The sequence below is a fragment of the Danio rerio genome, chromosome 14, assembly GCF_052040795.2.
Source record: "Danio rerio strain M-AB ecotype USA chromosome 14, GRCz13ab, whole genome shotgun sequence".
In the NCBI taxonomy this organism is placed as follows: domain Eukaryota; kingdom Metazoa; phylum Chordata; class Actinopteri; order Cypriniformes; family Danionidae; genus Danio; species Danio rerio.
Window position 1 is genome coordinate 11,885,594 of NC_141034.1, and position 12,929 is coordinate 11,898,522.

Consider the following 12,929-nt stretch of genomic DNA (forward strand, 5'->3'; position numbering starts at 1 on the left):
CCGGTGTCTCTTTCACAATTTCAAAATAAAAGTTAAGCTCGTAGTAGTGGTGCCTATAAATTATCATTTTTGTCCTTTTAGTATTATCAATTTAGTATTATTAGTAGTAATGTATTGTCCTTTTAATCCGATATTGTCATAATTTAGCATTAACTTCAGTAGACGTGTTACTTTAGACATGTTTGCTATAAAAACGTTATTTCGAATAGAGTTAGTTTCAATCATATTTGTGGAATAGTGCAATTAATATAGTTTTTCACAAACGTTTATAAAGTCTTGTAGGTAATACAAGAGAGAAAGCGAGCATCTGTTTCTTTCCCTCAGCTTATAAAAGGGACTTTTACGTTATAACACGTTTACGTACTATTACGCACACCGGAAGTAGATTCGATGCCGAAGAGACGCCTGAGAAAATGAACTCCTGAATAGCTGTCAAGATTAAAACTTACAAACATCTACAGGTCGCTAACTGTAACTAGATAAGGCGTCGACGGGTTTATTAAGGTATTCCTCTTTGTTTTTACTTATTTCACTTATCGGTTTATTGTGATCGGCGAAATAATGGAGAGCCCGCTGACGGTTGGCTGTTTTTTTAAACTCTTAGCCGTGCTAACATTAGCTTCGGTTTAGCTTAGCATGATAAAGAATGCTTGTGCTCCATGGGTTATGCGAGCTAACTCGAGCCTAATTTGAGCTCATGCTACTGCTAATATTAGCCGTCAACCTTCCCTTAGTTCATGGTTGCGAGCGACTTGTCGTCACACATTGTGAAACACACCGTTGATGTAAAATTGGTTATTTAGTTATTTTCTAACAGCACACTTGTTATTTTACTTACACTAGTGTCGCGTTTTATCTGGCAATTGTACGCGGTATCAAGGGCACATGTAAGAGCTGTTTTCCTTGAAATACTCGAGCTTTAGCTATTAGCATGTTTAGCTCGCTGATGCCATTTTGTTTTCAGTATCAGCTGCAGTCAGTTCATTATACTTCAACTGAGCCAAAATAGACCAGTTTAACTCACAACCTTAAGTTACACTTCAGTGGTTTACTAATATTATTCTAGTCACCCAGCGCTTTGGCGTTTTGACCAGTTTTATTAGCTACGTTCGCATACAGGGACTGTGTGACCGTTTCATGCTCGTATTAACGATGGTGTCAAACAATCCTATATGGTTGCTATATTTATGTATATAGCAGCCAACGTCGTGTACAATTGACTGTAACGTAGAATGGTTTTGCTAATGCGTATTTTTCTCTCGATGCGTGTGACAAGTTGACACAATGCTCTTTCTTGATTTGTGTTTAAGTTGGATCTGATACCTGGGTCACAGTGATGGAGGGTCAGGATAATGCAGATCAAGGCAGCAGTGATCAGTCTGAAATACAACGCAGAAGGCAGCTGGACCGTCTGGACAGAGAGGAGGCTTTCTATCAGTTTGTCAACAATCTTAGCGAGGAAGATTATAGGCTCATGAGAGACAACAATCTACTCGGCACCCCTGGTAAAAACAATTTTCATTCATCTTTTTATCATGCAAGACAATTTAAATGATTTTTAAAGTGCTTTACTTGGATACATTGTGGTCATTATGGTTTGTAACATTTTTGGAGGCGTTTAAAGGTGCATTAGAATGCATTTGATACTTTGTTTAAACCTCTGTGTGCTTTTATTGAGGTAAAGTTGGTTTTATATTTGCACATGACTTTCAAACAACAGCACTATTTATTTGACTGTGATTTAGGGCTGCACAATATTGGAAAAATCAAAGATTGTGATGTTTTTTAATCTGCGATATATGTTGCGATTAGGCATGGCATGATAATTGGTTTCAAAGTTTACCGAGGTTTAGAAAAGTCAAGGTTTTAAAACTGCTAAGGTTTTCTGTTATACCATTCTTAAGGTATATGTAAGATTTTTTAATGTGTTTCTTTAATATTTTGTAAAGAAATCAGTGTTTTTGGAGCTAATGAAGACAGCAGAAGTCAATTATTTATTTTAATTATGTAGTCTGACATGTTACCGTTCCAAAATGTTATAAATGTTTCCTAAAATAAAATATAGTGCATTTAATAGGGGAAAAAGTTTTTGTTTTTTACCCAGACATTTAAAAATAACTTATTTTAGTGCAGTAATCACAATTCTAGAGCTGCACGATATTGGAAAATCTAGCATTGCGATATATATTTTTTAATTTGAATATTATTACTTGCATGTTTTGTGAGTATTTTGATGCATAACAATCTATAAATACAATCAAGAAAAAGCAGTTGAAATAATTTTTTGTTTGTTTGTTTGTTTCCTGAGTCTAACAGTATTCAAATACAGTAGCTGAATGATAAAAAAAAATAATTCAATAAAATATTTAATTGTTAAAGTCAAAAATGGTGACTACACAATACCATGATATCATGAAATCGTAATATTTCTATCCAAGGTTATCATATTGTTAGAAACTAGTACCGGCCGATATGAATAAAATCTTACAAGAGAAGTTGAATAACTGTTTGGAAACTACTTTTAATTTTCGATTCGGATTATTCTGTAGGGGAATGCGTAAAATATAATAAACAATCAATGAGCATAGATAAATTCAATAAAGAAAAAGATAATCCTTTTTTTTGTAGAAGTCGAACTTTATTTAGGTGTAGAGTAATTGAATAATCAAATGTAAAATGATACTGCATAGTAGAGCTGCACGATTCTGGCTAAAATGAGAATCACAATGTTTTTGTTCAAAATAAAGATCAAAATTCTCTCACGATTCTGTAGATGTAAAATAAAGCTTAATATGAGATTATTGTTTTTTTCTCAAACATGTGGTAAAACAACAACATTAATATTGTGTAGGTCTATTTCTATAAATAATTATTGTACTTAAATGAATTCTGATGTTGAATTATGTTTATGATATAGGCCTGTGCTTGCAATCTGTCATTGAGAACATAATTAGACCATTTAATTCACTGGTAAAATCTACATTATATAGGCTAGAGTAGTTATACTGACACTGTAAACATTTATTGTCATTGATTAAACTCTAAAATGCGAAATGATTATTTAAGTGATGTGCACGCTTTCGGCTTCATTTTGACTGCTAAGTGCTGTTCATACATTGTGCGCGGCTCTCAAACGATCACTCTGTGCCAAAAACTGAACATTATTTACAACTTTATTACCTATTATTCAGAGCATATGCTCACGTCACGTGTGATTTCCCGGCCGCGAATACAGCATTATATGAAGTCAAAAATGACATTTTTAGGTGAATTACACCATATAAATACAGTATTAAATACAGTATGTGATTCTTTTAACATCATTTGGAGGTGTCCATGTCGCTAAGCAACGCGTGTGAAACAATGAATAGACTCGTGCAGCCGACTTTTGCTTCTCTGCTGAACTTGAAACTATGATTGACAGAATCGTAGAAATGCTGGATTAAGATCGTCTAGGGGGTCGAATCGAGATCGCAATCTCTTTTCAATTAATTGTGCTGCTCTACTGCATAGTTTTCGTTTTATAAACAGTTCAGTAATTAATTGTTGTTAATTTGTCAAAGTTCCAAACGGTACAATTTCTTATGCCTGAATGCTTTTAAAGCTGTCAGACAGTCACAGGCCTCAAAAAAAAAACACATGCGAAATGATGAGTTATAATCCAGACTTCGTCTGTGTTTTAGCAAATGCAACAATTTTTAGTGACACATTATTTTGACATATATTTTGGGAAAATGCTTTAGAAAACTCAATAATACCCTCTGGGTAAATTAACTACACTTTCGTTATTTTCTTGGCTGTTTTTTTGTCCCATTGACTTTCATTATAATGGCACTTTCTGGTAATTTGATTACTGTTGATCATCAGTTGCAGTGCAAAATAGCATAATTTCTGGCTTCTATATGGAGTATTATGTGTGTATGTGTGTGAAAGAGATCTTTGCACACTTATTTTGATATGCCTGAGAGAATGAAAATAAGCAGCTCAGCTCTCAGAACATTGTAAACATAGTAAGGGGCCGATCAAACTGAATGCTGAGAGATGTGACTGACATGACTTGTTTTTTCCCCTTAGAGTTGACTTTTTTTAACTGTAAACTATCAATGCGCAATGGCAAAAACGCGAGGTGCAGCCGGCGGATAAAATGCAAGGCGTGCAGGGTACATAAGCAGTGTGCAAAATGCTCAAGGCCACAATAATCTTCTGTTTTACTCTATAGAACTTCATATAAAAGCCAGAAACCTTTTTTTAGCACATGCAAACAGTAAAATGACACTTACCTGATTGATTATACAATTGTATGCTGTCAAGGCTTTGCAATCAAAAATGTTGTAAAAATGGAGGTCAGTGGGCAAAAAACTGCCATGAACATAAGGAAAGGATCGTCAATTTGAACATTAGACAAGGATTACATTTTATTGATATCTACATAGGTATGCATTTGACTTGGGAAGGTGCAAAAAATCTAGAGAATGGGAAGTTAATTTCCTCACTATGATTTAGCCATATAATCGTAATGCTTTGTTTGTAATTTATTTGGAAGGGTTATGAATATTAATAAGCTCTGTCTTTATTAGGCATGGGCTGGTGTTTGATTCTGATGGTATGACAACCTTAGATAAAAATATCACGACTTCACGGTATGACAATATTGTGCTTACTGCTCTAAAACAAGTTCTTTTTAAATATCTGGGTAAAAAAAACTAAATATCTGGGTAAAAAAAACTTTGAACAATATACTTTATTTTGAGAAACATTTAAGATATTTTTGAGCAGTAAACATGTCAGGCTAAAGAAATCAAAGAAATTATTGACTTGTTTCAAAAACAGATTTCTTTACAATTTAAGACGGCATCTTTGGATAGCTTTACAGATGGAGATTGGTTGTCCTAAAAAAACAAACAAACCAAAAAAAAAAAAACTATAAAAAAATCTTATATCTCTCATCTTAATTCGTATCTTAGGAACGGTATAGGAGGATATGTTGGCAGTTTTAAAACCTTGATCTTTCCAAACCGCGGTATACCTTGAAAATGATTATCGTCCCATGTCGAGTCCTCATGCTTCCTGGCAGAGCTCTCAGAACTGTTTAGTATGGTTCAGCAAAGTTCAGGTTGCTTCAGTTTCAGTTAATTTCTACAGCAGTTTAGTACTGCTTAAAGTAAGTAGTCATATTGCTTTATTTACACCGCCTTTATTGCTGTGACATCTTTGTAAACGTGACATAAACGCACAATACAAAACAAGCAATAACACATGTTGCAAATCCAATGACTCTACAAGTAATAATTCTCTTGGTCAAATTGGTGATCAGCAGTGTGTATACGTCAAGTTTTGACAACAGTACAGCTCACTTTAAAGCCCTCTTAAGTTCTGTTGAGTTGGGTATTGGAGATAAAATATAGTCTAAATTATAATTACAAGAACATAAGATAAATACAGATGTATTTAGAGTTAAATACATTTGTAATCCGTCTTTTTTGTTGATTTTTTTATGTGTTGACAAGTAATTGTAACAGATGAGATGCTTATAAGATATATTGACTTCTGCTACTGCCTGTCCCATTATCAAAGTAAGAGATAGATAGGGAACATAATAAGCTGTGATATGAATACCATATATATATATATATTAGGGGTGTCACGATTTCGATTTTTAATCGAAATCGATCGAAATTTATGCTCAATTTCGATTATCGAATCAAAAAATAGAATCGTTGATGCTGCCACGCCCCCATGTCACGTCAGCTTGGCTTGCCAAGCGGGAAAAAAAACGGCTTGTTGAAGTGCTTGTTAAACTGCAGAAGCAGGAGACCTGTCGAAAGAAACCCTCTCCTCTTTCAATGATGTCGCCGGTGTGTAAGCATTTTGGATTTCGTGTTGTCGACAAAAAAACACAGTTTTGCAAGCTCTGCTATGTATGTATTACGTACGGTTCGTCCAATAGACAACACCGGCATCGCGATCCTCCGCCCGCCCCCGTTGCAAATCCGCTCGCGGAAAATGCCAATCACATGACCACACAGACGCATACACAGCCATGCGCTCGAGAAAGCAGGTCCAGGCAGTCAGAGGACTGCTTCAATCTTTCACTCACTTGTACTTAGTCATTTTAGTGAACACCTCAGATACTGTTGGCTGGTTCCTGTTGGTTGTGCGTCTTTTTTACCGATGCCATTATAACGACACAGATCGCTGCCTATTCACGAGTCCCGCAGAAAAAGTGATTGACAGGTGGTAATTATGTGTGTATCTTGCCTTTAATCATTTATTGTACGATTTGTTTATGGGTAAAACAAAGACCATCCAGGTCAGGTAGTTTAAACGGTAGGCTACAAAAAATTAATTGGTCATTAATTAATTAATTAATTATTCATAATCGAAAATCGAATCGTGCCTTTAGAATCGAAAATGTAATCGAATCGAGGATTTGGAGGATCATGACACCCTTAATATATATAATTTATATTTGGGTCCATGCAATCAGTTGGTGCTTTCACATTTGGCTCTAATGCCAAAATGACATCCTTTTTTTGTTTTATATCCCCCTCTCAAGTTTGAACTTGGGAAAATATAGTTTAATTTTCAATGTGCTAACACTAGGTGGTACACCATTCATCATGAATGCAATGTAAAAGTTCAAATGAATGAGTAGAGGTTTTCTGCTGAGGTTGTGCAGAAATTAGATTTTTACAGTGTGTCAGTTTTCCGTCACAAAAGTATTTGATTGTATGCATGCATACACTGTTTGTCCAATTCATACATGATTTATCAATTCATAACTGTGGCTAGAGGTGGGCAATATGGCAATTATTTTGCTAAAAAAATCACAATATACTTTATGATTTTTAAAAACATTTAGTTTTATTAACATCAAATTCATTCATTCATTTATTTTCTTTTGGATAGTCCCTTTATTAACCTGAGGTCGTCACAACGTAATGAACCGCTAACTTATCCAGCATATGTTTCACTCAGCACATGCCCATCCAGCTGCAACCCATCAATGGGAAACACCCATACACACTCATTCACACATATACAATACGGTCAACTTTAGCATACCCAATTTGTCTATACCACATGTCTTTGGACTGTGGCGGAAACCAGAGCACCCGGAGAAAATCCAGGTAAATACGGGGAGAACATGCAAACTCCACAAAGAAATTTCAACTGACCCAGCTGAGGCTCGAACCAGAGACCTTCTTGCTGTGAGGTGATTGTGCTACCTACTGCGCCACCGCGTCACCTTAACATCAAATTGATAATAATTAATGAATACAGACTAGGTGAAAATTAGCAAATATTGACAGAATACAAATTTTTTATTGTCTCTTAATGACAAGCAGCACCATGTTGATTATTAGTCTGCTGGCCCTTTAAGACCCACACATAATGCATCCATTTTTATAATAACTGTTTCCTTTCTATCTAGACACCACATTCAATTGTGTTTATGTAAATCTTGTATGGTTTTGGCAGTTTTGGTGTGATCAGACTTTAAAGATAGCCTGATTTTGTATTTTGGTTATGTTTGACTGGCTTTGTAGGGGAATGCTCTTGTCCCTTTTGTCGGGTGTGTGCTCTGAAAAAAAAATGCAGAGCTGCCGTTAACGTTTAGCTGGCAAGGCTTTAAAACAAATGAAACACATACTTTTGTCAGTACAAATAAGTTCTGTGACTAACTCTACGACCGAGATAATATTGGATGTCAATTTATGTTGTGATGTACAAAAGCTGATATTAAGACAGAGGGGCACAATTAGCATGCTACATTTTAATCCCATCCAAATTAACAAAATCTGAATTAAACTAAATCCAAGGTTTACTGTAACGTTCACACCGAAAGCGGTGAGAGCGTCAAAGTAGCCGAAAGTCCTTCATTTTCAATGAGAAGAGGTGACGATAAGCTTTAAGGAGCGGCATGGCACCTCTTTGCCGTTGTGGGCATCGAGGAGAGTTGAAATCAACTCAACTTTATGGTAATGAGCTATGACAGTAGAATGACCTTCAATCAGAATGAAGAAGTCCATCGCTTGAGAGGAGTTCAGAGAACACAGACCTGTGAACTTTGGTACCGACCAAAGGGTTGTTCCCAAGGGGTTGATTATTGGGGTCGCCAGATTTTCAATTATTTACAATGCTTACTTGCATAAATATGCATTAAATACGTTACTGGCGAGTTACTGATGTGCATTAATGTTATATATTTATCTTTAAAAAAGCGGGAATCTCATCCAACAGTACAAAATAGTATTGCTGCTTTAGGATATTTCAGACATAGACACATTGGATAATTAAATGGAGCAAACCCAGAACACATGCAACTTGATCTTCCATTGTAAAATGAATTCGATAAGAAGTGTGCAACGTTTTCACGCTAGAAAGCATGTTTTATGCAGGAATGTAACTGATATGCTGCAACTGCTCCTTTAAATACGAGATTAATGTAGCGAATTTTGACAGGCAGCCAGCGTTGTCACCAGGGCGGCCAGAGCGACCTTGGACGCTCTCACTGCTTTCGGTGTGAACACACAGTTACTGGCACCACTACTTACAAAACAAATAACTTTATATAATGAAAACACATTATATTAGGGGTGTGAACCTACACCGGTCTTACAGTTTGGTTTAGTTACGATTATCATGCCATCCATTCAGTTTAATTCGATATCTTGGTGCATCACGGTGCATTGACGATGCTTTTCATACATAATTAGATTTTTTCTTCACAACACAATAATTTTTTAATATTAAAATCTACATATATTAATATTTATATATTATTTGTATTATAACATTGTCATTTAATACAATCAGTAAGATATGTGTGTATATATATATATATATATATATATATATATATATATATATATATATACACAACTATAGATAGATAGATAGATAGATAGATAGATAGATAGATAGATAGATAGATAGATAGATAGATAGATAGATATCTTACGGCTTGTATTAAATGACAATATTGTATTACAAATAATATATAAATATTAATATATGCATAGATTTTAATTAAAAAATATTGTGTTGTGAAGAAAAAATTTAATTATGTATGGTAAAACATTGTATGTATGTGTGTGTGTGTGTGTGTGTATGTATATATATATATATATATATATATATATATATATATATATATATATATATATATATATATATATATATATATATATATATATATGTGGTTATCATAGGTAATCCGTAATAAACTCGCAACTCGGGTAAGCTATGTAGACTATCTAGATGACATTTAATAATATTTTAAATTGCCTAGTAATAACACTACACCTACCTTTAGATGTTTGATGAATGCATATGGGAAAGCATGCATTTATTAAAATGATCCCACACATGCATATCTAAGCATCTCCCAAATCAAAACCGTTAATACATATAGATAGCCACAATAGCCAGCTAAAACTAACTAAGGATAAAAAGAATCTGACTACTAGCTATTCATTTAATCAGGGTTGAGGGGTTTTAAAAGAAGTTGCTGCTGGAGAAAAGATTGAACATTTGTGTGTGTATAAATGTTTGGAATTGACCACAGTAAACAATGCTTTTGATCAGTTGAATTGCTTTTTTTAAGTTTTCTGCAAGTCTCCACTCCTTCAGTGGCATAAAATGCTAACCCTCATGTTTCTTGATCAGGTGAAATCACAGCAGATGAACTGTTGAACCGACTTAGGCAGGTCAAGGATGGCCCTGAGTCACCCAGCAGTAACATCACTGAAGAAAGAAGGGAAGCGCCTGGAGGTACGTCAGCTGCTATTTTTTTTTTCTTTTGTGTATCATTCATTTAACTTTCCTGTGATAATCATGTATTTAAAATCAATTTCTTGTCATTCCCAGCGACAGAGGTTGAGGGCACTGAAGAAAACCCAAGTGGGGAGACCCTTCTTGACTGGCTGAACACAGTACGACAGACGGGGAATACAACTAGGAGTGGTTACCGGGGTAACCAGTCATGGCGGGCTGTGAGCCAAACCAATCCCAACAGTGGTGATTTCCGTTTCAGCTTGGAGATCAATGTCAATCGTAACATTGCTGAGCAGCAAACACAGACAGAAAGGTTGGAAGGCAGCCAGGAAAGACCAGATGGCTCTGTTTCTGAGCCTGAGAGTCTTATGGAGACTGCAGAGGTAGTTGAGGAGCCAGTTGTGGATGAGTTGGCTGTTATTGTAGAGCCAGAATTGCCAGTTCCTAGCACATTGACTCTAAACAGAGATGATAATGTACCAGTAGATGCACCAAATCCACTAACCTCAACTCCTCCAAACTTGCCTTCAGTGGAACAACCCCGTAGGGGTCAAATAAGGGCTCGTAGCAGAAGTCCAGAGCAGCGACGGACAAGGGCTCGCACGGCAAGAGGTCGTTCACCGATCAACCTTGAAAGATTGGATGGACTCCCGCCTACCCAGCACGGCATACCTACTCATAATCCTGAGATACTTCCTGAGCCACAGGTTGAGGGAAGCTCAAGGACTCGGCAACTGTTTTTATCTAGGCAGAGCACAGTGGAAACGGAAACTCATACTTTGGGATCAGCAACTGACGTACCTGAAGCACCTCAAGAAAGAGAGGCAACTACTGGAGAAGCAGGGGCCTCAGGACGTCGTCCTCCAACCATAATGCTGGATTTGCAGGTACGTAGGGTGCGTCCCGGAGAGTATCGTCAGAGAGACAGCATTGCAAATCGTACAAGGTCTCGTTCGCAGACTTCAAACAACACTTTATTATACGAGACTGAGCGTGGAGGTTTTCGCCGGACCTTCTCCCGTTCTGAGCGAGCAGGAGTAAGAACATACGTCAGCACTATCCGCATTCCCATTCGTAGGATCTCGGATGCAGGACTTGGGGAAGCCACTTCTTTGGCTCTGCAGTCTATGATTCGTCAGATCATGACTGGCTTTGGTGAGCTTAGCTATTTTATGGAAGCTGAAGTTCCAGACTCAAATCGTGAAGACAACCCACCAGCAGACCTCTCTGACGCACTGGGAAACCCTGATGCTTCTACTGGAACTGGTGCAAGTGAAGCAGACCCCTATCTTCCCGGCCATGGAGGCTTGAACCAGGGTGGTTTAGAGGCAAGGACTGAGGAAAGGGAAGTGGAAGGTGGACTACCTGGTGCTGCTGGACCTCGGGAGAACCGAGGGCGACAACGGGCTCCGATCAACTTGGATGAAACTGGATCACTGCCCTTCCTGCGACTTGCGCACTTCTTCTTGCTCAACGAGGAAGATGACGACCAGCCCAGAGGTCTCACCAAAGAGCAGATTGACAACTTATCCATGCGAAACTTTGGCGAGAGCGATGCATTCAAAACTTGTAGTGTCTGTATTACAGAGTATGCTGAAGGCAACAAACTGCGGAAGCTGCCCTGCTCTCATGAGTACCATGTGCACTGTATCGACCGCTGGCTATCAGAAAACTCGACCTGCCCTATTTGCCGCAGGGCGGTGCTCATTTCCACCAACCGTGAGAGTGTTGTCTAGCTAAAATGAGATTTTTCTGCCCTTTGCTTTATATTTACCTAGTCATGTGAGGACTCTTAATGAGATTTCCCCCCCATACATCTTATATAAAGCCATCAAGTTTTATCAGATTTGCTGGTGCCAAGATCTCCCCACCCCCAAACTTTATGGCAGTGTGTTTTGACACATCTTACAGTGGAATAAGTATTGTTGCAGGACAAAAACGGTGAAGGCCATGCTCCAGCCCTGGTTCTTCACTTCTATTAAATATCAACATTTGACAAAATTCTAAGGCAATGCAGAGATCCCTTTGTATGGTACATTTACTTTGTTCAAAAAAAGAGCACTGTGCTGCATATGTTTATGTGGTTTCATACAGTGTTGGTTGTGTTGGTATGAAATCATAGTATGTGTTGTACCAGTTGCATCATAAATGACGAAATGCAGATGATCCGAAAAAGATTTCATGCAATAGTTTTAAGTGAGTTTGTCATACTCTGTAGAATAGACTTTGATTTGGCATTTAACCATTTTCTGTAAACCTGGTTTTAAAAGCCATGTGATCAGACACTTTTTAAACAAACCAACCAACAACAAGGCTGTAAATATGCTACACGGACACATCAGGTTGTATTTTCGCCTGTCTTCCCAAATGACGATGATGCATCAGTCTGCGGATTCAAAAGCATCTTTCATATATCTTAAGTAATAAACTTGGCTATGTATAGGCAATGTTGTGCAATGCTAATAAGGAAAATGTAAAGGATGTTTTGCCAGATTGACTTGTATGTTGTAGTCTGTAAATATTAACATTTAAAATGAAGACTTAAATGGAAGTTTTTCTAACAGTTCTGTACATTGAAAATAGCACCATTTATCTACCATTTATCATTAACGTCTGAGGAGGAAATTATTTTTTCTCATGGAATGGTTGGTTTCTTATATGAGCTGAGGTTATTAAGGCTGATGTGAGTGAGAAATGCAGTGTCCTTTAGAAACGATCTATTTTCATTGTTTCTTTGTTCACTTGGGAGACTAACCCTAAGCATAATGTTCTCGAATACATCAACATTTCATGTCTCGTAAGCAAGCCAACCCTCATTAAATGCACACTCTTCTTCAGTTCTGAGGTCATGTATTATGAGAGCGAGCTCCTCAATAGAATTTCTTAATTTTGTCAGCATCATATTTATAGCCTATTTTTGAGTCAGATTTTGACTAGCTTCCACTTTGCTGTGTTTAAAATGAATAAAATTATTTCCTCACCTGACCGTTTTCTCTGTGGCCTCACCAGTGTCCCCATCCTGTTAAGTGCTGCTTCAGAATAAAGAAAAATATCTTCCAGCCTCACAATTGATGAATCCAATTAGCAATACATATTTGGACATCTTAAGAACAAGCTGTGATGTAAAATTAAATAGGTTATATATAATG

The 12,929-nt window shown here is 36.9% G+C and overlaps 1 protein-coding gene and 1 long non-coding RNA gene across 3 annotated transcripts in view; both read left to right on the forward strand.

The window, feature by feature from the left end:
• Nucleotides 1-12,929, forward strand: part of LOC147840776 (uncharacterized) — a 1,215,461-nt gene that overhangs the window by 763,870 nt on the left and 438,662 nt on the right. The gene's annotated exons all lie outside the window — the stretch shown is intronic.
• On the forward strand, nucleotides 359-12,765 carry rlim (ring finger protein, LIM domain interacting). Its single transcript, XM_087281115.1, has 4 exons — nucleotides 359-504; nucleotides 1,311-1,505; nucleotides 9,673-9,777; nucleotides 9,874-12,765. Exons 2-4 carry the CDS (start codon nucleotides 1,337-1,339, stop codon nucleotides 11,514-11,516), a joined length of 1,917 nt encoding a protein of 638 aa, XP_087137241.1. The 5' UTR covers nucleotides 359-504; nucleotides 1,311-1,336; the 3' UTR covers nucleotides 11,517-12,765.